Below are 26,810 nucleotides of genomic sequence, written 5' to 3' on the forward strand. Positions count from 1 at the left end.
CCTTGCTGGAAAGTATGCTACCCAGGTAGCAGAATTTTCTGACCGAGTTGAGGGGTGTATTATTAATTGTGACAATGGGATCATTGTGCTCATGATGCTGATGGTCTGGTGCTGGCTGGTACATGACCTCCGTCTTTTTCAGGCTGATTGTGAAACTGAAGCATTTTGAGGCTTAGGCAAAGTGGTCTCCGATAAGCTGAATGTCCTTGAGCGTGTGTGCAATGAGGGCACAGTCATAAGTAAACAGGAGCTCTTTTAATAGCTGTTTGATTACTTTGGTGAGGGCCCTGAGTTGCTGTAGATTGAATACACCCCTATTCAATCTAAACCTGATGTGTGCACCTCTGTCAAAGTCTTGGAATGCAAACAAAAACATGGCTGAAAAGACAATGGCAAAGAGGACTGGAGCCATTACACATCCTTGTTTCGTGGTGTTGGTGACAGGGAAGGCTTCTGATGAGTCACTACACTCCATCACTCTAGTCATCATGCCATTGTGAAACGAGTGGATGACAGCAATCATCTTCTCTGGGCAACACAATTTATGAAGGGGTTTCCATAGGCCTTTGCAATTCACCATGTTGAAGGCCTTGGTCAGGTCAACAAACACTTTGTACAGGTCCTTGGTCTGTTCACCAGCTTTCTCTTGTATTTGTTGATCTGCAAAAATCATGTCCATGGTGCCACGGCCAGCACAAAAGCCACACTGTGACTCTGGATATACTGAGTCCACTTGGTGAGAGACAAGCCTGTTGAGAACAACCCATGCATGGATCTTCCCCGCTATAGACAGCAGTGAAATTCTGTGATGGTTGTCATAGGAAGATATGCTTCCCTTCCTTTAGCATGGATGGACTATAAAAGCATCGTTATACGTCTGGGGAACAGTACCCTGTTCCCATATAGTCTTGAAAAGGCTGGTGAGTCTCCTGACCAGGTGGGCACCTCTATATGTATACACTTCAGATGGAATGCCCTTGGGGCCTGGAGACTTACTCACGGACAGCTGTTTGATGACTTTAGTAACCTCATCTACAAAAGAGTCCATGGACAGTTCCTCCAAACAGGACACTGGCAGAGTAAGTCAATAGCTTCATCAAACACCATGAATTGACAGTTCAGGAGACTCTCAAAGTGCTCTGCATTGCAAGAGAAAATATCACAGTTGTCTGTGAGCAGCCAGTTACCATCTGCTGTGAGAACAGGTGCTGTACCATTAGATTTTGGGTCATATACAACACAAAGATCTTCATAGAAGGCCTTCATGTCATGCTTGTTGACTGCTTCCTGCAGTTCTGCAGCCTTCTGTTCCCACCAGTGATTCTTCTTTAGCCTTAATCAGGTTTGTAGTGCATGTTTGGCCTGATGGTACTTTGCCTTCTTCATTGTTGATTTCTTGACCATATGTAGGATTTGTGTGTGGTGTGTATGGTCTCTAGAAGCCAGTCTATCTCAGGATCGTTCTCATTGAACCAGTCTTGGTGTTTCTAACTTACAAAGCCAAGAACCTTGAATGCTGTATTATATGTGATATCTCTGAGCACCTGCCAGGTGCTTCTGTAGCCCTGATGATGTACGTTACACATGTAGACACAGCAATGGTCTGGTTTTCTAGTAAGTGGAGGCTTTCAGTACTATTGCAATTAGGACAGGTCTCAGATAGGGCCACCCTTTATTACAAGTGACAGTGAATGGAGTTTGTCCTTTAGTTTATTTGCTAGAACTTCTACTTTCAGATCAGAGGGTTCCTGGTTCAAGTCTCAGTAGTGGTAAGCCTACAGTGGTTTGAGAGCCTTCTGTGGTAAACAGCATGATATAACTTAATGTGAACACACCGCAACTACACCTATCATGAGCTCTGCAGGGAGGGCTCTTTATATTTGTGCAGTTGAAGTTTTATGGTTTGTCCAGAGGAGGGAGGGAATGGGGGTAACTCCATGGTTTGGCCTTGGAGGGCCTGGAGACCTGCGATTATCCTTTACCTCAGTTGGTACAGCTCCTGCTCTTGGGTCTTTGATCTCCAGTTAAAAGCCCTTCAGTGCTGGATCAAATCAGTCTGCTCATATATGGCCCTTTTGAAGCTTGGTCTTCTCTAGAGAAGAAAAAAAGAATTAGCCATGCATAATGTGAAGAGATTTGAATGTGTACTCCTTTCATTCTACCCAGCCCTACTTACTGTTATTTTTGTTCATCTGTATAGTGACAATAATATACTCAGCCCTTTGGCTTTTGTGGCACTGCCTCATTTCAATAAAATATAGATTTCTCACCTGGGGTATGATTTTTTAGAGATGCTGAGCCCTCTTGACTTCAGCTGGAGTTGCGAGTGCTCAGCACTTCTGAAAATCAGGCTGCTGGTGATTTTGCAGCTGTGCCAACTTTGCCCAGTTAGAAGATGGAAACCTGTATGTATATATATTTCTCTACATAAAGTGGTACCCACTAAAATGCCAGCATTTGCCAACTGTTACTGCCTAGTGGTATCTGAGCTACCCTAGTTATTTCCTTATACCAAGCATAGGGATATAACTGCGGTAGTTCAGACACCGCTATAATAACTGTTGGCCACCACTGCCTTTTTATGATAACCACTCCAGCAACTAAAAGGGATGTCACAAACCTTACTTAGTTACTATTTGTACAGTGTTCTGGCCCTGTAAAGCACTAAGTTCTTTGTATTATTATTATTAAGCCAGCTACTGAACAAATGAGAGCTTCTGTATACAGCATGGTACTGAATTATAGCTCACAAATGCTGCATTAGTAACTTAACCCAGCACTTTCTGTCCCAAAGACACATGTCCCTACCACGAATTGAAGGAGAATCTCCATTCGCTCTAAGTTTCTTCTAGAGATCCTGATCTAGAAAAAATGTAAGCGCATGCGTAATTTTAAGCATGTGAATAGTTCAATTGAAGCAAATGGGATTACTTACATGCTTAAAAGCTGAGCACTATATAAGAACTTTACCAATGAGAGGCGCCGGTGTGAACAGCGCTTTTTCGGCAGGCGCACTCTCCTGCTGACAAAGTTGCTGTCGCTTGTTGGGGGTGGAATTTTTTGGTCGGCAGGAGAGCTCTCTCCTATTGACAAACAGGTGCTATACTGCGCGCCTTTTAGCAGCACAGCTGTAATGGCACAGCCGTGTCGCTAAAAGCTGTGTAGTGTAGCCATAGCCTTAGTTATTGTTTTAGTTTTCAAATGCAAAATGCATATCTGCAGACTCCCTTTGGATATGCTTAGGGCTGTTGAAATAGTTTTAAAAGAACAAATATCCCTCAGAGCTAAGTATTGGTACCATCTGCAGAATTAAAGGCAGTACTACTGCCTCCTGCTCACTGGCCTCCCCAATAATGTCTGAATTCCAGTGGATAAGCAGTTATCAATCACATTTCAGGTGGTATAAGATGCTTGTAAGCAGCCTCACAGCCACAGTAGGTGGGTAGCCACAGTGCTGCATTTCTAAAACAGAGGTCACAAGGGGATTTGGGGACTCCTATCTCCTGAGAGCAGCACCATTTGTTAGCTTTGCCTGATATCCAAATATCACCTGCAGTTATTTCCCCGCTCAGTGCAAACATAGGGCCATATCGTGCCATCAGATTTTAGGTGGTATCATTGGTTTCAAGGGGAGTTTTGCTTAAAAATGTATGGCACAGTATAGCCCATATTAAAATGCAGTGCCTACTATAGCACTATACAGTCCATCAGCATGTGGGATGTCTGGTCTTTACAGCACAAAAAACTCTTTGTTGTTTATTCAGTCTGGAATATATCTCTGTCATGCTTTGGTAGAACAAATAAAGCGTGAATTATGACCATTGTTATGCTGGAGGTGTTAATGGCTGCCATCAATCACAGACCTTGTTAAACTGATTGGAATGCTAATGACCTTTCTTTCAGGCTAAATGGAAAGAGCAATTAAGCCCCTTTTATGTAGTGATAGCTGGGAAATAATAGGAGACTACAGCCGGAGGCAATGGGCTGCCTGGCAAACCCTGAGCAGAGTTTAGCTGTGAGTTCTGATGAATTTTCCTATCACTAGCTGCAAATGCAGGGGTTAGGGGTTTTAGGGCAAGCTCAATGTGTGTCAGAGGCAGAAAGCCAGGAGAAAGTCACAGGGAATGGAAGAGAAGCAGCTGTGAGCCTGGCCCTGAGACAAAGCAGAGAGACAGAGCTCTTTGGGGTACAGGACTGGCTAGAAAGGCAGGCTTGGACAGAGTTAGCAAGGAAGCTGTCTCCTGTTTGTTCCTATTGTGTTCTGGGAAACAGGACTTTGTGAGCCTGCATGCTCTGTAAATAAACAGGATTGCACCAAATAATATACTTGGGTCATATCATCAGTTTCTCCTCCTAACAGAAACCAGCCAGAAAGGCCCCGAATATTGGCTAACTACTCAAGCTAAAAGGGAAACAATGTATATGCTTTTAAATCAAGTGTGTTTCCCCCCATTAAATAATATATATATAAATTACAGATACTGTGTGGTTAAATGTGAACTTCTAGAACAGGGGTCGGCAACCTCTCAGCAGTGGTGTGCTGACTCTTCATTATACACTCTAATTTAAGGCTTCGCGTGCCAGTAATACATTTTAACGGTTTTTAGAAGGTCTCTCTATAAGTCTATATATTATACAGGTCTGTCGCAACTTACGCGCATTTAACATGCACGATTTCAGCTTTACGCTGAAGGGCCAGAGTCCGGGGGGGGCGTGGCCTCAAGTGGAAGAGGCGTGGCCTCAAGATTTAAAGGTCCTGGGGCACCAGCTGTGGCTGGGAGTCCCAGGGCCTTTAAATCACCCAGGGGGCTCCCAGCTGCAGAGGTGGCTGGTAACCCCTGGGGCGAACTAAAGGGCTCGAGGCTCCAGCCACCGTGGAGCTCCAGGTCCTTTAAATGCCAGCCCCAGCCCGGCCGCCGGAGCTGCGGGCGGGATTTAAAGGGCTCCTCCAGGCTCCCTACGGTGGCGGGAAGCCCGGTGGAGCCCTTTAAATCCCGCCCGCAGCTCCGGCTGCCAAAACTGCTGGCCAGCATTTAAAGGGCTCCTCCAGGCTCCCTACGGTGGCGGGAGCCCGGAGGAGCCATTTAAATGCCGCCCTGGCCCTGCCGCCGGAGCTGCGGGCGAGATTTAAAGGGCTCGGGGATATAATTTTCAGTATATGCGGTTTTTGCTTTACGCGATAACCGCAGAACGGAACCCCCGCGTATGATAAGACTTACCTGTATAACCAAACTACTATTATATGTAAAGTAAACAAGGTTTTCAAAATGTTTCAGAAGCTTTATTTAAAATTAAATTAAAATGCAGATCTTATCAGTTTAGTGTGATCCTTGCCCTTGCTTTTCCTTGCTGGGTTTTCCAATGTCTGGCATGTATTTGGATACTTTAAGCTGCACACAGGCTTCTGAGTGATCAGTTGTTAACCAGCTGGCAGGAGGTCAGCGGCTAGAACCCCAGATCGGCAGCTGAATCCCAGATCGGCAGCCGAGGTGAGTGGAGCTGGTAGCTGGTAGGGCTGAGCAGGGCCGGAGGCCTGGACTCTGTCTGGCAGGGGGCCTGCGCTGGAACTCCAACTGGAATCAAGGTGAGTGGGGCTGCGGTGGGGACCTCAGCTGGCAAGGGGCCAGCAGCCAGAACCCCAGAGCAGTGACTGAGCGGCTCAGCCCACCATTGCTCTGGAGTTCTGGCCGCCGGCTCCTGCCAGCTGGGATCTCAGCCTGCTGCCAGCCTGGGGTTCCTTCACCCAGGCCAGCAGAACTCGCTGAGTGGGGCCAGCGGCGGGAGTCCGGGACCCCAGCTGGCAAGGGGCCAGCAGCGGGAACCAGCAGCGGGAACCCCAGAGCTCAGCCTGCCCCTGCTCTGGGGTTTCAGCCGCCAGCTCCTGCCAGCCAGGTTCTCAGCTCACTGCCAGCCTGGGGTTCCTTCACCTAGGCCAGCAGCGGGCACTGAGTGGGACCAGCCACGGGACCCCGGCTGGCAGGAGTCGACGGCGGAAACCCCAGAGTGGCGGCAGGCTGAGTGGCTCAGCCCGCCGCTGTGTGCCATCAAAAATTGGCTCATGTGCCACCTTTGGTGTGTGTGCTGTAGGTTGCCAATCCCTGTTGTAGAATTAGAAATAGGCTCAAGTGCAAAATTTGGATACAGTTTCTGAAATCCCCAGACACTACAAGTGTGAGTATCTGGGAGGTATGGGTTGGTCCATTACAAAGATTAAAGTAGGGTGACCAAGTACCCTGATTTTATAGGGGCAGTCTCTATATTTGGGACTTTGTCTTATATAGGCGCCCCCACCCTCTGTCCCAATTTTTCATACTTGCTACCTGGTCACCCTAGATAAAGTACATTTTGCAAAATTCAGATCTGGATTTGTATTTCAAACATCTTCATAGTCTGGAAGGGGTAGGCAACCTATGGCACGTGTGCCGAAGGTGGCATGCGAGCTGATTTTCAGTGGCACTCACACTGCCTGGGTCCTGGCCACTGGTCCGGGGGGCTCTGCATTTTAATTTAATTTTAAATGAAGCTTCTTAAACATTTTAAAAACCTTATTTACTTTACATACAACAATAGTTTAGTTATATATTATAGACTTATAGAAACAGACCTTCTAAAAACGTTAAAATGTATTATGGGCACGCGAAACCTTAAATTAGAGTGAATAAATGAAGACTCGGCACACCACTTCTGAAAGGTTACCTACCCCTGGGATATAGTTTTGGCTCAGGGCCATTTATATCTAGAATAGTAGGAGTTGAAGGTCATGCTGCATGGTATGTCACTGGAAAAATAATTTCCCTTATATTTAAAGTCTCAGATTAAACTAATGACCTCACTGTCACAATAATGTTGGGATTCTGCATGCACAAAGGCTGGACTTTAAATATCATTAGCTGTAAATTGTGCCCTTTGTCTTTTGAAAGGGTATTTTCCCCAGGTTTGTAGTAAAGTTTCAGATTTGAACTGTGGTCTCCATATCAGGATTTAGCAACGATCCTGGACATGGATCCACATTGACTCAGAAGTCATGCATGAATCCATATACAGGACTCATCTTTGATTGTAAATTCTCTGGGGGCACAGACTATGTATTATTTGTACAGTACCGCACACAATGAGGCACTGATGCAAACTGGGGTCTTTGGATGAAGATAAAGTTGATGATGATAATACAAATAACTGTTATTCTTAATATGCCTTTTTTTCAAGCAGGTATCTCTACTAGTAAACACCTAATTTATTATGTACATAATAACAATCTTAGATAATAACTAATTCAAAAGCTAACCCAATACACATAAAAAGATTGCACAGAAAAATTGATGTTTTCCTGATGCAAAGATTAAAACCTGCTGAAATCAGCCACTCCTCAAAGCCCTGCTTTATTGTTTCAGATAGTTTGCTATGTTAGAATTATTTCAGAAATATTTCAAAACATATGGTTCTCCCAAGTATGTTAAAGATATTCTCAAGCTATTCAAAACTTCTTGCACGTTTACAGATAGCTGCCTCTGCACATCTACTTTCTTTATCTCGGCCCAAGTTTAAACTATACTTATATAACAGAAAAATTGGATGCCTTTGAGAAACAAGGCCTCAGTGTGACTTTAGCGTGGTGATATTGATTTTATGGACACAAACACTGAAACCCAGATTCTATTTTTAACTGTCTCTCTTGGTTAAAAAGGAAACATATCAGGACATTTAGAAAATGTGGAGAGGAAGTAATGTAGCTCAAACTCCGGGGACTGTTAAAGGAAATGAGTCAGCGAGTTGCTAAGTAAGGGAAGTTGTCTGTTTACACAGGAGTTAAAAGAGTTAAAGAGCCTGTTTATGAAATTTCCAATCTGCTTTTCAGACCAAAGCAGATAGGATATTAGGATACATTTGGGATAAACGTGTCCAGACCCCTGAACCTTGTGAGGTTTGTCTATTGCTAGCACAGACACAAAATATATGATCTGCCACAGACATGGGCAAAAGTCAGAAGCCACCACAAGACAAACCCCTTTCCTGACTGTTAGCAAACAAACAAATAGGTCATGAAACCATTTTTTTCCCTTTCCAGATCATCTTTAACCCTGACCCAGGGTGACTACCTGCAGGAGTGATGAGAGTAGTTGTGTGTCCATGGCACAGTCTCTAGCCTTTTCTTTAGAAACTGACAGAAAGGGACCCATAAGGATCAACTGAGGTGGAGTATTTTGAGTGTGTGAGATGGACACCTCTGCGTGGGAACTGGGCTGAGACTGTCAACTCATTTCACAGAAGACACCAAACACTCTTCTGATAGTAAAACCCTTTTATCATTTATCATTCTGGTCTGGATTTCCAGGGTATTCTATGCCCATAATATTTTTTCTGCCTTTTTTTCTCTTTTCATCAGATCTAAGCAGCCAGGTAGTTGGAACAGAGAAAAAAAAGTCTTCCTCTGATTCAGACCCTACCCCCACAATAACTGGAAAAATACTTACTCTTCTTATTAAACAAGAATGTCTTAAAGTTTCTCTTAATGTTTTTTTCCATTAATAACCATGAATTTGATTTTGCTTTTCTCAGCATCAGAGACAAAGTGAAATAGCACCTGAATTCAGTAATAAATACAGTAATCAAAGAAACAGCTTCTGGCCCAAGGAGAACCTTACATTTACACACTTTTTTCCAGGATGTGGTATTTTTGATGTATATCTAGCAAACAAATAACCACCATTTTTAGTTAAGGCCTCTAACTACACACACAAACTAATTTCTGATTAGCTATAGGCAGATACAGAGGAATTGAGTCCACTTACACAAGGTCTGAATATGGTCCTATTGGTAGGTTTTCTCAAAAGTTTGCTTAATTTATTTGGTCTATGGCTAGTTAAAATGTTACTACAGCTTTAAGGCATTCCTTATATGCCTTAGTCTTAAACATGAAAAAGGCTTCTTCTGCTGAAATGGATTGAATTCAGACTTTGGAAAAAATCTTGGCTATGGCACATGTCTATTTGTGATCCAGTCCTCTGTACTTTCATAGCAGAATAGCTCACATAGTTCAGTCAGCAGCCCTGATTTCCCAATTGGAAACAACAGCGAGTGAAGAAATCCTTCCCATTAGTCTGAGAGAGTTGCTGCAGTAATTGTATGCTGCTGTCTTTCTCAGATCCACAGTCAGATGTTGATCTGAATACTGCAGAACTGAGAATTGAAAGTGGCCTTGTCCTAATGGTTTGTTTTTTCAAGCCCCATAGCTGGCTCTATTCAGAAGTGTATAGTTTGAAAAGTCTAACACAGCAGGACATATAATGATTAATACCGGACCTGGTTTACTGTCAGAACATGAGAGCATCTGTTATTTTTGACCAGCAACACCTTGGCTACAGCAGAAATCCTGCCATTAGTGCAAATATAGTTTGTGGTCCCTATTAGTGCAAATCACAAAAACTAAAACACACTTCAGTTCAGCAACTCGACTCGAGGAAACCCATGGCTTGGGTGGCAGGAGTGGAGGCACTTTGGCAGAAATGGCAGGAAGTTTACACAGCACTAATACAGTCAGCAGTGCAGTCCACGACCACAAATCCAGACAGGATTTAGGGACTACTATGTGGTGATGCTAGAACCACAGTATCATAGTGTGCACTCACCCCCAGAGTGCTTCCTCAGGTCTCTAGCACCCCCTTGCGTCCTGGTTCCACAATGGTCTGCCACTTCTGTGGCCTACTCCTCCACCCAAGTCAGCTTTCAGTCCAGTCCCCTTCCAGTGTTAACAGCAAACACATTAAATCTTAACTCAAAATAGCTACCTGGGCGTTAAATACCAGTCCCTCGTAGAGATCCAAGGTTAAGCCCCTGACTAGGCCAGGTCCCTTGGATTAGGGCAAGGACAGCAAACCTTCCCTGTCCTGACTTAATCCAGAATGGGCCCATAGTAAAAGCAGATAGTTGTTTATATCGGGCCTGCTGAGCTCTGAGTGACCTCTGTCTGCTCCCGGCCCTTCTAGACACCTGAGGACCAACTCTCAGTGGGTTTTGTCTGCATCTGCTCATGGGAGGACTCCTTAGGCAACCCCTGGAGATCTGAATTCCTAGCCAGACATCCAGAGCCGTCCCTTGGGTAGGGCGAATCGGGGTGACCACTCCGGGCCCCGCGTTGGCACGGTCAGTCCCGGAAGAGACGAAGCCATCCCTTCCGCCCTGGGCCCCGCATCCCCCTAAGGATGGCCCTCAGGCATCTTCATAGGATGGGGTGTACCAAGGCAGTGGCTCGTCTGATAAGGGCAGCAAATTCCTGGTACACCCCATCACATATAGGCTTTGGAATTATGGCACCAAAGAGAAGGACAAGGTCTCAGCAGCCTAAACTAAGATCCCCTTTTACTGTGGAGTCCTGTCTCTCCTGACCCCTGCTAGAACGCTACTATACTGTATCTGCACTCGCTCTGGTTGAGGGCTGTTGCTCCATCACTTTCACAAACACTAAACGTACCCCTATGTCTTCACACAAATGTGTGAGTAGGTGGGGTTTTAAAGAGTGAAGAAACTAAGATTAAAGACATTGGGCCAAATCCCTGGTGTAACCCCATCGGTTTGTAACTTCTGTAGGATTATATCAATTGATGAATCTGGCGTATTGGCACCACTGATTCTGAAAATGGCTTTAAAAATTAATATTGTAATGCAGTTTATAGCAACATTTGCTGCTATTCTTGAAGAGGGTGCTAGTGAATTATGGGGAGTAATGGTAAAAACTGTTGACCCCGATTGGTTGGGAAGACAAGAGGGCTACTGTTGTTGGCTTATCGTCTTACATGTTGTGTTTGATTTTTACTGTTCTTGCACCTGGACCCTGGGATAGTGACAGCTTAAAAAATGAAATAAATCCTGTCCAGATGATGAGATGGATTGTATTGATGCAACACAGATAACAGCGGGGTTGTAGCCGGTCTCATTTTGTTGATGAATCATATCATGGACTGCCAGTGATGCTTGAGTGGCCTTTTCATTGTCTTGGGCTTAAGCAGTAACACTTACCTGAGAGATCTGTGTTATGTGATCTGTCTCTAGTACATGTCACTTGACAAATACTATGTTTCATAGGGTGGTGAGAGAGTAGTGTGGTTAGATTCTGATTTCATGCTGGTGTAAACCTGGAGGAACTCACATGAAGTGACTCTGAATTTGCCTCCAGAGCAGAATTCACCCCTCATTCTTTGAAAATTAACTTCCTAACAGCCTCTTTTTTCTTGACTTGCTTTCATTTTTTTAATAAACAGTTTATTTATTTGGCTTTTATTCTTTCTTCCATTTCAGCACTTCCCTGGCAAAAAACATCTACTGGGCACTTAATAAAAGTTCTTTCAGCTATAATTGTGTGGGGAAACAGTGACACCCAGTGGGTACTAAGATTAGTGTATAATTAATAAACATCCCCTGGCTATGGTCTATTTTCCCATTTTCCCATGCTGTGTGTTGGACAGAGTAACTATTATCTTGGCACATTTTGTGTAAGGTTATAATGGATAGCTCCAGCTCTAACAATGCAAGGATTAGCATCCCTTCAGAATAAAATAAAAATGAAACCCCACTACGAAATATTTTTCTTTGCATACATAAATGCATTATAAGAAAAAGCCATTACTAATATTTGACACAGTTATATTAAAAAGAATAAACAAATTGCTGCTTTGGTTGCTTATATATACAGTGCTAAACAAATATACTGCCATCATCTATTAAGGCAATCTTGTTAAGATGGAAACTCTTGCACTGCATGTTCTGGTCTCAAGGACAAATGTCAGGCCCCAGAGTGCTGTATCTAAAGTCTGCCTCACAATGCGCTTAATTCAGTCACTTGCACAGTAAGAAGAGTCGCCACTTTGTCCTAAAAGCCCTAACTGGGCTGGTGCCTAGCATCATGGCCACCTTAATTCAATGCCTTTTCATGGCAGCACTCAATGGATGTTGCTGAGGTTCAAACCCCTTGGTAAGGGCCTTGAGATCCTGCTCTTACTCCAGTAGCAGCACAGCTGTGGCAGTGTCATGGGCTAGCTTCCTAAGTACAACACCTCCTCCACCCCCTCAGACTTTCAAGCAGCTAGCATGTGCCACAGCTCATGCTGCTGCAGTTACACCACTATTATTATAGCTACTGATCTAGCTGATCGAAGCCAGCTCAGATATATTTACATGAGCTGCAATTATGCCTCCTGAGCACCTGAAGACATGCCCCTAGTGCCACACTGTGGAGTGGAAGGTACTCTGGGAACTGGGCCAGCTGGTGTAAATCAGAGTAGTTCAATGGAGCTATATTGATTTATACAAGGCCTCTTATCTAGGTTGCTTCCATCCCTGCTACGGAACATTTCCTCCATTTAAACAAAGTCTAAAGCTAGTGCCCATCAATCTCATCCCTAACACAAATCCCTACAAAATACATTTATGAATATACAATAGAGAGAGGTCTCTAGTCTGCCTTTAGCATAATGCTCCTCAAGAGGGTTGAAGATCCTGGAGTCCTTTGTGGAGTTAATCCCATATTCTTCTCTTTGCTATTTATCTCTGGGACTTTATATGCAAAAAGCTCAGTTCTCTCAACCCCTCCTGGATTATTAATTATTAGTATATTGTACTTTTAGCACCTTTAATCCAAGGCTCTCAATGTGCTTTACAAACATTAATTAATAAGGCCTCCCACAGATGGCGAAATGGAGGCTAAGTGATTTACTCAATGTTACATAGTGAATCAGTGCTCAAGAACAGAGTCTAGTAGTCTTAAGTCCCAGTCCCTGGCTTCAGCCACAAATCATGTATTGCAACAGGATTTCTTTGGGAGATGTGATGTGATAAAATGGAGTATTACTGTGCATCAGTAACCACAGATGGCCAGCTTGACTGTGGGAGAAAAGAAAGCAAGAAAGCAAAAAAGAAAGACCCTCTTAAAGTATGTCTACACTAGAGCTGGAGGTGTAATTTCTAGTGTAAACAGACATACCTGTGCTAGCTCTGATTGAGTTAGCGTGCTAAAAATAGAAGTGTAGCCACAGCACCATGAGTAGTGGGAGGGGCTAGCCACCGGAGTACATTCCTAGGGTCTCGGATAGGATCATACTCGGGTTGACTAGCCCATCCTAGTGCTTGTGCCACTGTGGCTCCACCTCTATATTTAGCACACTAGCTTGATCAGAGTTGGCACAGTGATGTCTACTCAAACTGGAAATTACACCTTCCAGTTACAATAGAGACATACCTTAGGTTGGTGTGTATTGTAATGGGAGTGGGGTGGGTGTTGCATGACCTATATCCAGTAAAGATTTAAGCATGTGCCTAACTTTATTCACTGTTCTCGGCTCGTTAGAGCTCAGATCAAAGTGTAGTCCCTGTTCTTATTAGTTTAATATCTGATATGTTCTTTATTTGAGAACTGTATATTAAATTGATTTATTCACTGTGAGTAGCTCCTCTGACTTTCAGGGTGGGGGCCTCAGATTAATGGGAGTGTCAAATGTTCCCCTCAGGCTATTTAGTGGGCCATGCAGCACAGATTTCTGAAATAAATTACATTTATTTATTCATTTTATTTGCAAGTCACTTTTCAAACATTCCCCCTTTCTCATCAAGAAGGCATGCCTCTTAGGTTTGTAATGACTAAAATAACTCTAATCATGGGAATCTCAGTGTCTGTATCCTTATCTCCCCTCTGCTTTGTCTACTGTTGAGAAAAACAAGCTGTAATGTGATGAGATCAATTGCAATTTGCCTGAAATGAATGGATAGTCTGCCTTAGGCCTCAATCAATAGGCTGCTCATATCAAGCAAGGAGTGTTTAATAGTTTTTGAGCAACAAATATTTGTTAATATTTCTTTTTTTAAGTCAGCTTTCCCCCACTTTTTTATACCCAAGTATCAGTCAGAAAGCAATCCTGGAAAAGATTCTCATGATATGATGCCTGCTGCTTTTCAGAGAACTGCATGGTAGAGAGCTCTAGTAGGGCTTTTTGAGTGTAATAATTCTGAAAGGGGTTTAATGAAAAATACAGAAAAGTGAAAAGAAATATTGGTAAAACCAAGGCTCCGGGGACGGTAATAAGATTTGGGTTGTGAGCTGGTGGAGACTCCATCCAGCTCCACACAAAAACTACACAACTGGAGAGCCAAAAAGTTACCCGTCTGGAAGCTTGTGGATTTAAGAAAGGCAGTTCCAAAATAAAACTACATATACTTACAAAAGGAGCCTCCCCATAGATTTGGCTACGTCAAAGTGTCCCTCTCCTCTCCCAGAGCCTGATTCTCTCTGTCGGGGGGCTCCCAGGGTCCCTCTCCTCTCCCAGAGCCTGATTCTCTCTGTCAGAGGGCTCACGGGGTTCCGCTCCTCCCCTAGAACCTGGTTCCCTCTGTCAGAGGGCTGTTTTATCCCCAATTATTGGCATCTGCCCCAGTGAATCAGCAGTAACTAATCTGCAGCTGCCAGTTGGATTCCAACACCTGCTAGTAGAATGGGCAATAGGAGAATCTTGCCAATAGAAGAATAGGTCCCGTGGCTAGTGGCTTGTCTCTGACCCAGTTCGGATGTGAATGGCAGAGTTTATCACCAAAGGAATTTTTTGGTGTCAGTTCTGCTCCTTTTTGGCCAATACCTACATTACAAAACCACCATCACAGCCAGCTCTAACTGGCCCTTTGGATGGCAGTCTCAGCAGACAGAGAAAGGACTGAGAGGGCTCCCTGCCCTTACACTTCCAGAGATTGCTCTTCCTATCAAGGTCATAGTTCACTGGAGTGTTGATGGAGCGACTGCTTGCACTATTGCTGTTCCCCAGGTTGTATCTGCTGTGTGGGCAAATAGAGGAATTCAACTTGCTGCTAACTTTCATCAGGGAGGGAGAGTCACAATGTTCAGCAATTTAAAGATATCAGACATCATTAAATGCAGATATTTATCCACCCGAACTCCGGAAAGGATCACTGAAGGCCTGGCCAGTGGATGTATAAGTCAACTGTACATGTAAAACTGGTTTTAAACAGATAATTTGATATTATGCTTCTGCATTTCACTTAACTCTCCTTACTGACCTGTAACCCTCTCCGCCCAGCTCACAATCATCTCTCCCACCTCCACCTCTGCTTTCCCTCTCTTTCCGTGTTGTCACTATTACATATAAATCTCACCCAAGATTAATCTAGTGCAATATTTGCTTCCAGGGCAGTAAATGTCTATTCCAAGGTCTCATCACATCACATTCTTTCCAAGGCAACACTGTATTCAGAATCCATGATTCCAGCAAGCCACAAAGACTCTCCTACTAAAATCAGGTATGAAATTGATCCCCCACCAGCATGATCTACTTTGTCATTCCTATGTATTTTGTACCCTGGTATTACCACGTCCCATTGATTATCATCATTATACCCAGTTTCTGTGATGCCTATTATATCAATATCCTTATTTAATACCAGGCACTCAAGTTCACCCTTCTTAGTATTTAGACTTCTAGCATTTGACACTTTCACCACATATACACCAAATACACTGGAAAATACTGCCATTTTAGACTGACATTGTTCCTGCCTAGCTCTACAACACATGCTACCACAAGGGGGCTGCAGCGCTGAGGCTCAAACCTTGGAACTTTACACCTGGGACAAGCCGGGACAATAAGTGTTATGCAGACAGAGTGCTCAGCACCCCTAACCCTGGGACCAGGGGTCACCCCTGCCCATCTGACATGAGTCCTATAGGTCAGAGTTGCGGCTGTTTATGGACTATCTAATATGTTTAGTACGTTCATGGGGTTCTTCGCTCTCTTGATTCCCCTGCTTCAACTGGTCTCGGAATGTGGAATTTGGGGAATGGAAGAGACATACACGCTGTGGCACTCCTGAACTCTACAATGAATGTTAAGGCTCTGGTTTAGCTGGTCAGACATGCTTTATAAGGTTCACATGAGGCCAATGGTTGCATTATGAAGTGTCCATGACCAGCTGTCCATGCTATCTTTTTAAATGATCAACATGAATCACCACTGTTGGTGTATAAAATGTTCAGTGTGAGTGGATGATATAGAAAACTTCAGTTAATGGGATATGAAACCTTCAATGCCAGTTAATCTCACCCAGGAATAACTGATCACCATGATCAGGGTTATCCATAACTGATAATTTTTTAAAATCAAATTAGAGGATTCATTCATTTTTCCTTGGATCTTTAGTATGCATACAGTGACCTGCTAAAACCAAGCTGTATTAACATTAAAGGGACCCCAAAAATCCAAATCTTTTTTCACATTTTTAAGCGAATAATTCTTAAAGATCTGTAACAATAAAATGATTTGTTTGATTCCCTAAAAATTTCCAAAATAATCTGCTCTGGTTCAAAAAATCCACAAATTCATTGGTGAAAAGATTTTCTCTGTCCAAAGTTATAAGATGAGTGAAAATTTCAGTCTTACAATTGAAACCTATGTATGACATTAACATCTTGTATGGAGTAGCTCCCAAATGGTGGCACGATATATTTTTATTTATAGCTTCAAGAATTTTGAAGGAATTTTCCTTCATAAAAGCATGCATCTTTTCCCCTTGCTCCTATTTTATTTTATTTTTTTAGTAAACTAATCTTTTACAATATAGCTCACTAGCTGGGTTATGTTTTATGATGTAATACGTTACTTATAACCTATTCTTTTGCAATCGTTAAGCAGTTTGAATGTTAGTGATCAGAGGTCACTCTAAAGTTCCATCCAGCCTGTTAGTTCTGCATATGGGTCCTAATTCAGCAAGTTGCTTAAGCGCATGTTTAACTTTAAGCACATGAGCAGTCCCATTGACTTCAGTCACTGCAAACTTGAGTGACGATTTTGCCATCTTCTCAGTGACATCAGAGAAGAAATACACAACTCAGAATTGGTCCTGTGGGGGCATGAGTAGCAGTGGTTATTAAATTTGTCTCTGTAATATTGCTCTGCTACTACACGAGAGCTTTGTTTTGCTCTTCATTTTGAGCCAATGATGTGAGGGGACTGCAGGTATTCAAAGTACATTCAAAACCAACAGCAGCATTAGGTCAATCTTTTCTCAGTTCTGTAAATATTCGCTTAGGGAGATGTAGCAGTCACTCCTTTGATTGGCACTGCCTTTTTTTGAATTTTTAGATTAATTTTTTACCCCTTTTCTCATTTTATTTAGATTATTGGTATTCCACAGTGCAAAACCACAATTTCCCTTAATTATTACTTCTACCTTAATTACTGGCTCTCCACATATTACAGAAACATGGTAGTAACATCAGCATTTGAACTTGTAGGACAGTTTCCATTAGAAATGATATTTTGAACCTACCTCTCTAATCTTCTGCCTGAAGTTGAGTTTTAAGTCATATGAAAATTGTGGGAAAAGATGGATGTTATTGGGATAAGCCATTTTTGTCTAACTTTTCTGTTCGTAAAAGTATGTATAAAAATATCTTGCTTTATAAACTTGTATGCAGTGTAGTTGTAGCTGTGTCAGTCCCAGGATATTAGAGAGACAAGGTGGGTGAGGTACCAACTTCTATTGGTAAGAGAGACAAGCTTTCAAATTACACAGAGCTCTTCTTCAGATCTAGGTAAGGAACTCCCAGCATTACAGCAAAATGCAAGGTGGGATAGAGTGTTTAGCATAGGTAGTTAGCACATATTGTAAGGGACCATTCAAGATAGATGGCTCATTAACACCTCTGCAGTCATAGGACAAAAAGAGGCGGTTAGTGAGTTTCAGATTATTGTAATAAACCATAAATCCATGGGTTTTAGTATCTAGAGAGTAATGAATTTAAGTTTCCAGGCTCATCTTTTTAAAGAGTTGTGCAGATTTCATTTGAGGATGAAGACTGATATATCTGGATCTGATCAGATATAGAGTGATCACTTTGTGAAAAGTGTTCACCCACAGGTGATAGTTTGTTTTTGTCTTTTATCATTTTCCTGTGTGAGTTCATTCGAGAGCGTAGTGGTTGTCTGGTTTCACCCATATAATTGTTACTGGGCCATTTAGTGCACCGGAGGAGGTACACCACATGTTGTAATAGGCATGTGTGGGAGCCAGGGGAGTGCACAGGAATAAAATTTGGCTGCTTTTGGAGGGGCACTTTCTGTGCCCCCTGCAGCTGGAGCAGCTAGCTCTCCTCCCCCCTCCCCAGGCTGGAGGAACTGTCTCTTCCTGGCGCCTGAGGACCTGGTTCTCCCTGCGGCAGTCCCGGACTGGGGGAGCTGGCTTTCTCCCCTTGCCCCCTCAGCCCCAGGGCCAGAGGAGCTGTCATCTCTCACCCAGGCCAGGCTGGAAGAGCTCACGCTCCCTGGCCCCGGAGTTCTGTGCCTGCCCCTGCTCCTCCTGACTCTGGGGTGGGAGCCATGGATCTTGAAAGGTGTTTTGTGGGGGGTGTTGTAGCAGATATTGTAGCAGCGGAGATATGTCTGCAGGTTTTGCATCTGTTGTTCTGGCGGGGTCTGGTGCTGCTTTGAGTTGGTATGTCCTGGTCTGTGTGGAGCTTGCTTCTGTTGATGAGCTTGGAGGGATTGTGGTGAGGAGGGTTGAGGGCCAGAAGCGGGAGTTCAGGAAATATTTCTTTCAGGATGGGGTCCCCATTGAGTATGGATTGTATTTGTTTGATGATGCCCCATATGGGTTCCAGTGTGGGGTGGTAGGTGACAACTAGGGATGTGCTGTCAGAGGGGGCTTTGTTTCTGTATTGAAGCAGGTTCTCTCAGGGTACTTGGGTGGTCCATTCCATGATGCAATCTACTTGTCTGATGGAGTGTCCTTGTTTGGTGAAGGTGGTTTAAAGTGTGTAAAGTTGTATATCCCGAACTTTCTCCTCAGAGCATATTCTGTGATATTTGAATGTCTGTCTGTAAATACAGATTTCTTGGTGTGTTTGGGGGTGAGTACTGGATCTGTGAAGGTAGGTGTGGTGATCTGTGGGTTTCTGATATATAGTTGTCTGTAGAGTTCCACTATTGAAGCTGATTGTGATGTCCAGGAAGATGATGCTAGTGTGGGAGTGTTCCAGAGGGAGTTTAATGGACAGCTGGTGGTTGTTGAAGTTGTGGTGGAAATCTGTAAGGGAGTTTAAGCCATTTGTCCAGAGGATGAAAATATCTTCAACGTATGTCAGGTATATAATTAGTTTTGTGGTGCCATTTGCCCAGAAATTCTTCTTTAAGGTGGCCCATGAAGAGGTTGGCTTATTGGGGAGCCATCCTAGTACCCATGGCTGTTCCCATGGTTTGGACAAAGTATTTGTTGTTGAATGTAAAATTGTTATGGGTGAGGATGAAATGGATGAGTTTGGTGATGTGTTTGGAGTGGATATCTGAGGGCTGTCCATTGTCTTGTAAATATCTGAGGCAGGCAGCTATGCGGTCTTTGTGAGTGATGTTGGTGTACATGTGACATCCATGGTGACGAGGATGATCAATTGCTTATTTGGCCAGAGACAGTTCTCATGCATGTTCTGCCAGGCTGATTTTGATTGCCCCTCCTGTATGTCATGCTGAGGAAAATAATAAAACAATGTGTGCTGTAGTTCTATCAAGATGTGCATGGAACACACAGTTCTATGCCTCTCTTCCATCAAACCCAGATGGTGCAGCATCTTTGCTTTTCTAGTGCCTGGTGGAGAGCAATATGTAGATAGAGGCAAGCTGGCAGAAGCTTAGTTTGGACAAAAGGGAGGCACTGATAGTGTGTTAAGGGAAAGTGGGGTGATTGTCCTTCCTATCCTTCTTTCATTTAAGAATTTTTTAATTTGGGGGTGCTGCTGGATCCTCAATGGCACCTGGAAGTACAGGGGGCACCGGGGACCCAAAGCATCATTTTACAACTGCATCTGCTTAACAGATGCAGTTGTAAAATTTTAGACGGGTAAGGGGAGTATTGGAGGGGATGGGGAGAGCATGGGGGCCCTGAGCTACGGGTGGGGTGGGGAGGAGTCACATGGAGGGTCATGTGGGGAAGTCACATGCCCCGCTTTGAGTCCCTCCCATGAGTGCAGTACTGGCAAGAAATGACTTCTACTTGCACCACTGGCTCTGCCTGGGTTTCCTTGTTTGTGAAGCATGCATCTTGGGAAGCATGTAGACAGTCCCTGGGGTGGGTTCCTAGGGGATGAGTTTGTAGACTTCTCTTGGAGTGGTTTATAAACTTCACATTTGTTTTACCCATTTGTGCTTAATAAGAATTAATGTATTAATAAGGAGGGTGAAACATTTTGGAGTTATTAGATGCAAATCTGAGTCTCTGGAAGTTGCTTAAATGTTTGTGCAAGCATTATAAAGTCCTTGAGCTCTGGTGTAGAATGTATAAGCAACGGAAGAGAGTCTGAAGAACTTGCAAGTTCCATGGGACATGGAGTATAAGAATGAGAGAGTTTCCATTGTAAGCCCATTTTTACACCCTCTGTCATACACTTGGACCATAGTGGGACAGTGGGCTGTGGAAGGTTCAAGTTTCTTGCATATATTTATCAAAGTTACAAAAATAAGATGTTAGTATATCTGACCCATAACAAGTGTGCAGAGTGGAGGAGGTTTGGGGGAGTGGTTGTTATATGGTGGTTCTCAGATCAGTAGGGATAAGCCTGATCCAAAGTCCACTGAAGTCAAGGGAGACATTCTGTTGATTGCAATGGGCATTGGATTAGGTCAGTGGTTCTCAAACTGGGGCCACCGCTTGTGTAGGGAAAGCTCCTGGCGGGCTGGGGCGGTTTGTTTACCTGCCCTGTCCACAGGTCCAGCTGATCGTGGCTCCCACTGGCCGCGGTTCGCTGCTCCAGGCCAATGGGAGCTGCTGGAAGCGGCATGGGCTGAGGGACCGCGGCCAGTGGGAGCCATGATCGGCCAGACCTGCGGACAGGGCAAGTAAACAAACTGGCCCGGCCCGCCAGGGGCTTTCCCTACACAAGTGGCAGCCCCAGTTTGAAAACCACTTATTGGAAATGTACTGTATGTGGGTGTAAGCAAGCTTCTGGCCTAGACGTGGAGGGTGAGTGTGGATATAGGCTCAGTAAGCTTTCTGGGGCAGGACTGGTACCTTTGTTTGTACATGTCTTTATAATGTACAGCATAATGAGGCCTCATGGAGCTACTGTACCATAAATATAAATTAGAATAAAACAATAATATTAATACAGTTTAAGGCAAATCTTAATAAAGATTGTTGAAACTTAATGCCTCACTTCTAAACATTTACAACAATCTGAGTTTTTTTGGCTTAAAAGATGTATATTTGCAAGCTTAAAAATGCATTTTGTCCAGGGATACGCATATAGCTACAGTAGATCTATCTACTAGAAATATGGAGAATCTAACAAGAAAGCTGTTTGTACACAGTCATGCTTTCAACATTCAATCAGTTTTGATAGAATTAAATAACAAAAGTGAATAAAAGTGATAGCAACTCTCCCATAATTACACATAGTTTAGTTTGGGGATCAAATATAAATGTCCAGCTGTATAAAGGAAGCTCAGTCCAATTGGGAAATGAATGTTCTCCAAACACCATTAACTGATGCATAATGCAGAGTTGAAGTATTCTGAAAAGGGCACACCCATTTACTGAGACAGTGATTCATGGAGTTATTTGGGAAGGACGACAGCCATTCTGTGCTGAAAGGTCTAACAGAAACAGAAAGCCGCTATTAAGGCTCGGGGCATATGAATCTTTCCATTTCTATAAAATGGCTGGTGGCAAGATATGCTAGTGAACCAGACACCCACATTCCTCATCCTGACAATCAGATTCCCAGCAGACAGGCTTTCAACATAATTACAGTACACAGAAGTTTGGAAGATCTTAAAAATCTCCATAGCAACCTCCATGGCAAAAAATCTTTGCATATCCAAAGAGGAGCGAAAACACCCTAAGAAGGATTGGGCATTTGAACATTCTATTTGGGTCTGAACAGCCAAACGTGGTTTTTGTGGTGGAGCCGTTTTGTACTAGGCTTCATTTCATTACATGTATTGCATACGGAGATTTTTCACTTGAGAGCCTGGGGCTGTTGGCTATTACACCAGACCTCTGATGTAACTTGTCAGAATGATGGGTAATTGATCTTAACAAAGCCTATCCCAGCATGGTTCTCCAGGCTGTCTCAATCACCTCTAGTAAATAAAAAAAACCCATTATTTAAAGCACAGTAAAAATGTCAATGTGATTAAACCTACCTCTGAACTAAACACCAGAAAAAGGAATAGAGGGGTATGGCAAGAGGGGGAAAGGGAAGTCCTGGGTGCTTTGTGTAATGGCCCATAGAAATCACAATAAAAACACTTGCACGTCTAGGGATGCAAAGTAGCCATAAAGTTGTCTTAACTGGTACAACCCATAGGTGGCTTTTAAAAGCCTTGCCCAGGGCTACATTTGGAAAGTACCTGAACACAGCTGCCAAGTGTTGTGCTGCTTCATGAGGGATAGTTTATGCAAATTATTTCCAAATATGCAATTTAGCTCATTACATATTTTGCATATTTGCAGTATAGATTTTTTAATAATTTGCATATCTGTAAATTTGTATGGTCATAAACTTCAACCTAAAGTCAACAACCCTGTCCAAGCAGGGTGGGAGCAGGACATGGCACTGCACAGGGCTTGGCTGCTGTGGCAGGTGGTTGAGAGCTGAAGGGTGTCTGGGGAGTAGAGGGTGTTGGGTGGCAGCAGTGAGGGAGGCAGCGGGTTTGTGAGGGTATCCAGGGGGAAGCCAAAGTAGCTGGGAGCTGGGTGTAGTTAGGTTTGTGGAGCTGTCCAGGGGCGAGCTCAAGGGAGAAGCTGGGGACAGTGGGCCTTGTGGGAGGTGTCTCTGGGAGACTTGGGGGTACCTAGGGAAGGAAGCTTTGTGGGAACTAGGGTGGGATGCCAGGGGAAAGATAGCGGCAGATGGGTTGGGTGGAAGCTGGAGGCAGCCGGGGCCTGTTGCTGAATGGGGGAGCCTGGGGCCAGTACTGGGTCCCCTTCACCTGCCTGGCTGCTCCTTCCCTGCTCAGGTCCAGCAGTGGGAGCTAACCAAAGTGTGCCATTTGGGAGCAAGAGGCAAGGCATTCTGGGCGGGATACTAGCCACTCAGTAGGAGACATGAATGAGCTCCATCCAGACTCCTTTCAGGGCTCTGTTCAAACCTCACGTTTTCTCCAAAGCCCACTAACAATAACAGCAGTTGGAAGCTGGAGATGCCAAGTGGAGAGGAAGAGGTAAAGAAATGCCAAGCTCTCGGATGGCAAGAACCGGTCCATCTTGAATTCCAATGTTATGTCAATCTGCATACTGTATCAGATACCCAGATACCATGGAGAGAGAGATGTTACTCTTTTGAGAGACTGTCACAGGGCTGCCCAGAGGGGGGGCAAGTGGGGCAGGGACCCCCCATGAGAGTTTTTCGGGGTCCCTGGAGCAGAGTCTTTCACTCGCTCGGGGGCCCCAGAAAACTTGCCCCCGGAATTTTTTCCGCTCCGGGTCTTTGGCTGCAATTTGGCGGTGGGGGGTCCTTCTGCTCCAGGACCCACCGCCAAAGTGCCCCGAAGACCCATGGCGGGGGGTCCTTGTGCCCTGGGACCCGCCACCGAAGTGCCGGGTCTTTGGCGGCAATTTGGCGGCGGGGGGCCCCCCACCACCGAAGACCCCAGGCCCCCTGAATCCTCTGGGTGGCCCCTGGGCTGTCAGCCTCTGATCCATAGAGTCTTTCCTGGCAGCTGGCAGAATTAAATGGTTTTAGAACCAAGTAGCAAGGAGAATGAAGTATTGGAAGGGCAGATGGGCCCAGGAGAGGATCTCTGGTATGAAGTAATGAACAGAGAGAAGAGGTTGGAGAACCATTCTGGGGAAATTACTCAGACCTCTGTCACTTTCTAAACAGAACCAAGCAGAAGATGCCTTAGCTCATCTTTTTTTCAATTCCACTTGACATTTGACAATGTTGTAAACTCTGGACTTCGCTCTTGCATGCACATCAAATTTTATCCCCCCTGGATATGCCCTGTGCCATCCTATAGGCTGCAGAGAAGGACAAAATGATTTGTCAATGAAGAGTTATGGCAGGAGTCAACAAATCACAGGTAGGGTAATAAAGAAGGTGGCTGGCAGACAGGTTTGTTGTTACAGCAGATTTTTCAATAACTCTAAGGGGTGAGAACTCAACTGGAGATGGTCTGCTGTTCACCAGCTGATCCACGTAAAGCTTCAAGGCAGCCCGTCTGATTTCCATTTTGTGCCAATAATGTGCTTTGTTGTTTGAAAGCGACGTTTGGCAAAAATCTACCTTGATTTTCATTTGCTGCCTCCCTACCAGGTGAGTTTTTGAAAAGTATCTTGTAATGGCTATAAAGTTTTTATATGTAAATGGAGTAAATGTATAAGAACAACTGCTTGTGTCAGACACTAAACGGAAAGTTGAACTTAATTTTTTTCTAATTGCTACATTTTATAAAATCTTTTAAACGAGTTTCATATGTGCAGTAATCTGCTTTTTTCACTCGACTGTGCAGATATCTATTATTAGCTCAGTAGCTTTATTAAACTAAATGTCTGTTTAGTTCATCTGATGGCTATAGAGGGACGATTTCCATTTTCACAGTGCTCAGACTGTAGTGTCCATTAGCACAGAACGCAAGGCAATGTCCTCCGCTGGCACAAATCTGCACACTCCCCTGAAATCACTGATGTTATTGGAGCTATACCAATTGGATCTGGCCCCACAATTTACAAGTTAAATACAACATTGTAAATTAAGGGCTCGATCCTGCAGAGCTCTGAGCTCACTGGCGAGTGCAGTGGAGTCCCACTGAAGTGAATGCGGGAGATGCTGGCAACTCACAGGGGTGCTCAGCACCGAAAGATAAAGCTAGCAGCTAGGGGCTTTTCTAGACCCAGGATAGCACAGCTGTAACTACGTTATTTTAAACTGACTTAGTCAAACTGGTGTGAAGCTCTGTGTGGACCCACTTGTTTCAGTATAAATCAGGCTTCCTTTGGCTTAGCTTAAATGTACTGAGAACAGGTTTAAGCAGAACAGTACTATAAATGAAAATAATAGTGGCATCAGATTTACTAAACTGGTGAAAGTTTGTGTGTAAAAATGAGAAGAGCTGATTTTGTTTGACTTAGTTCTTTCCCATATTTTCTGTGCTAAATTAAAACATTGATTTTTTCTTCCCCTCCCCCTTAAATTAAAAAAAAAAAGTAGGGCCCAATCCTCAGCTGGTGTTCCTGACGTGGGTCCCCTGCCCCACTTTAAATTGTTTGTGCAGCTCACTAGCAAAGAATTATTTGTCCAATCTAATGAAATTATGATGTTTACAAATACAGTCTAGACACAGGTCCTGATGCTGAAAACACTGAAGCACATGAGTAACTGTACTCACATGGTATCCCCATTGAAGCCCATTGAGCGGAAGCATTATGGTACTTTAAAGCAGGGGTAGGCAACCTATGGCACGGGTGCCGAAGGCGGCACGTGAGCTGATTTTCAGTGGCGCTCGCACTGCCTGGGTCCTGGCCACCGGTCCGGGGGGCTCTGCATTTTAATTTAATTTTAAATGAAGCTTCTTAAACATTTAAAAAACCTTATTTACTTTACATACAACAATAGTTCAGTTATATTTACAGACTTATAGAATGAGACCTTCTAAAAACGTTAAAATGTATGACTGGCACGCGAAACCTTAAATCAGAGTGAATAAATGAAGACTCGGCACACCACTGCTGAAAGGTTGCCAACTCCTGCTTTAAAGAATAGTTTTTGAATGACTGTAATGCTCCTGTGAGTTGCCCAGCTGTCAGCCTTGGACACTGAGGCTGAGATTTTCAAAAATAGAGACCTATGTTGTTAGGCTCAAAGAGCCACATTTAGGTAATGTATGTAATTAACTGGTCTGATTTTCAAAAGTGCTGAGCATGCAGCAACTTCCACTGAAATCAATGAGAGTTTTGCCAATGACTTCAGTAGGAGCAGAAGCAACCTTCATGTTGCCCAACGACATCATTGCATAAAGGGTCTGATCAGCCCCCAAGTGCCAGTTGTGCTGGTGCAGAAGTTGCAATGTACCGTGTGCGTCTCCTACACTAGAGAATAATGAATCTGCTACTTGCACTGAAGCAAGATCTTTAGTGCCATGATGGAGGCCTGGGGATGGATTCACAAGCTGGACTTAGTCACCTAAATCCAGCATTAAGGCACCACTTGTTTTAAACCAATGCTCAGCTGCCACCTAACCCTGTAGGTACCTAAATTCCACCGTACCGTTCTCTAGAGGCCTACATTTCTGCTCGAGGGCATGCACAGTCACCTCAGCCGTGACGCTGCCAAGCAGCTCAGCTCCTCTAACTCACAGCAGGATTCACAAGGTAGGTTCTCCCCTACCTATCTCGCCTGCAAGGCCTGATCTGGCTGATGCACTCTAGGGCAGCTTCTGAGCACATCAACTGGATCTGGGTCTCCACAAAACACAGAGGGTGAGGGTGCAGGGAGTGCATCACCCACATCCTCACTGAGTGCCCTAATCTCTGTGCTCCAGAATCAATTGCTCGTTTTCTCTCTGTCTCTCTGGCCCAATGAATTAATTTTGTAGTACAAAGGGGAACAACTTCAACAGGCGAGACAGAGGGCCACACCTCAGAATACCCCACAGCCCAGTGGTTAGGCCACTCACTTGGAAGGTGGGAGACCTGGGGTCAAGACCCTGCTCCACATCAGGCAGAATGGTGTCCCACATGCTTGGTGAGTGCTCTAACCACTGGGCTGTTGGCTAGAAGGGAGATATGATCTCCACCGTCTCGTCCTCCTTGGTTTTTCTTGGGAAAGGACT

The 26,810-nt window shown here is 44.1% G+C and overlaps 1 protein-coding gene and 1 non-coding gene across 8 annotated transcripts in view; both read left to right on the plus strand.

Annotated features, from left to right (window-relative positions):
- ADGRG4 (adhesion G protein-coupled receptor G4) overlaps positions 1-26,810 on the plus strand; it is a 116,158-nt gene that overhangs the window by 13,140 nt on the left and 76,208 nt on the right. For 5 of the 7 annotated variants that reach the window (XM_045029670.1, XM_045029675.1, XM_045029671.1 and 2 more), the window contains one exon: positions 15,181-15,291. The exons of the other annotated variants lie outside the window; for them this stretch is intronic. In XM_045029670.1, the coding sequence (XP_044885605.1) occupies positions 15,181-15,291 (111 nt within the window). The remainder of the gene's footprint in view (positions 1-15,180; positions 15,292-26,810) is intronic. 7 annotated transcript variants of the gene reach the window in all.
- Positions 13,315-13,506, plus strand: LOC123378117. Its single transcript, XR_006582463.1, has one exon. It is a non-coding gene; the product is annotated as a U2 spliceosomal RNA (small nuclear RNA).

This window comes from Mauremys mutica, chromosome 9, assembly GCF_020497125.1.
Source record: "Mauremys mutica isolate MM-2020 ecotype Southern chromosome 9, ASM2049712v1, whole genome shotgun sequence".
In the NCBI taxonomy this organism is placed as follows: Eukaryota; Metazoa; Chordata; order Testudines; family Geoemydidae; genus Mauremys; species Mauremys mutica.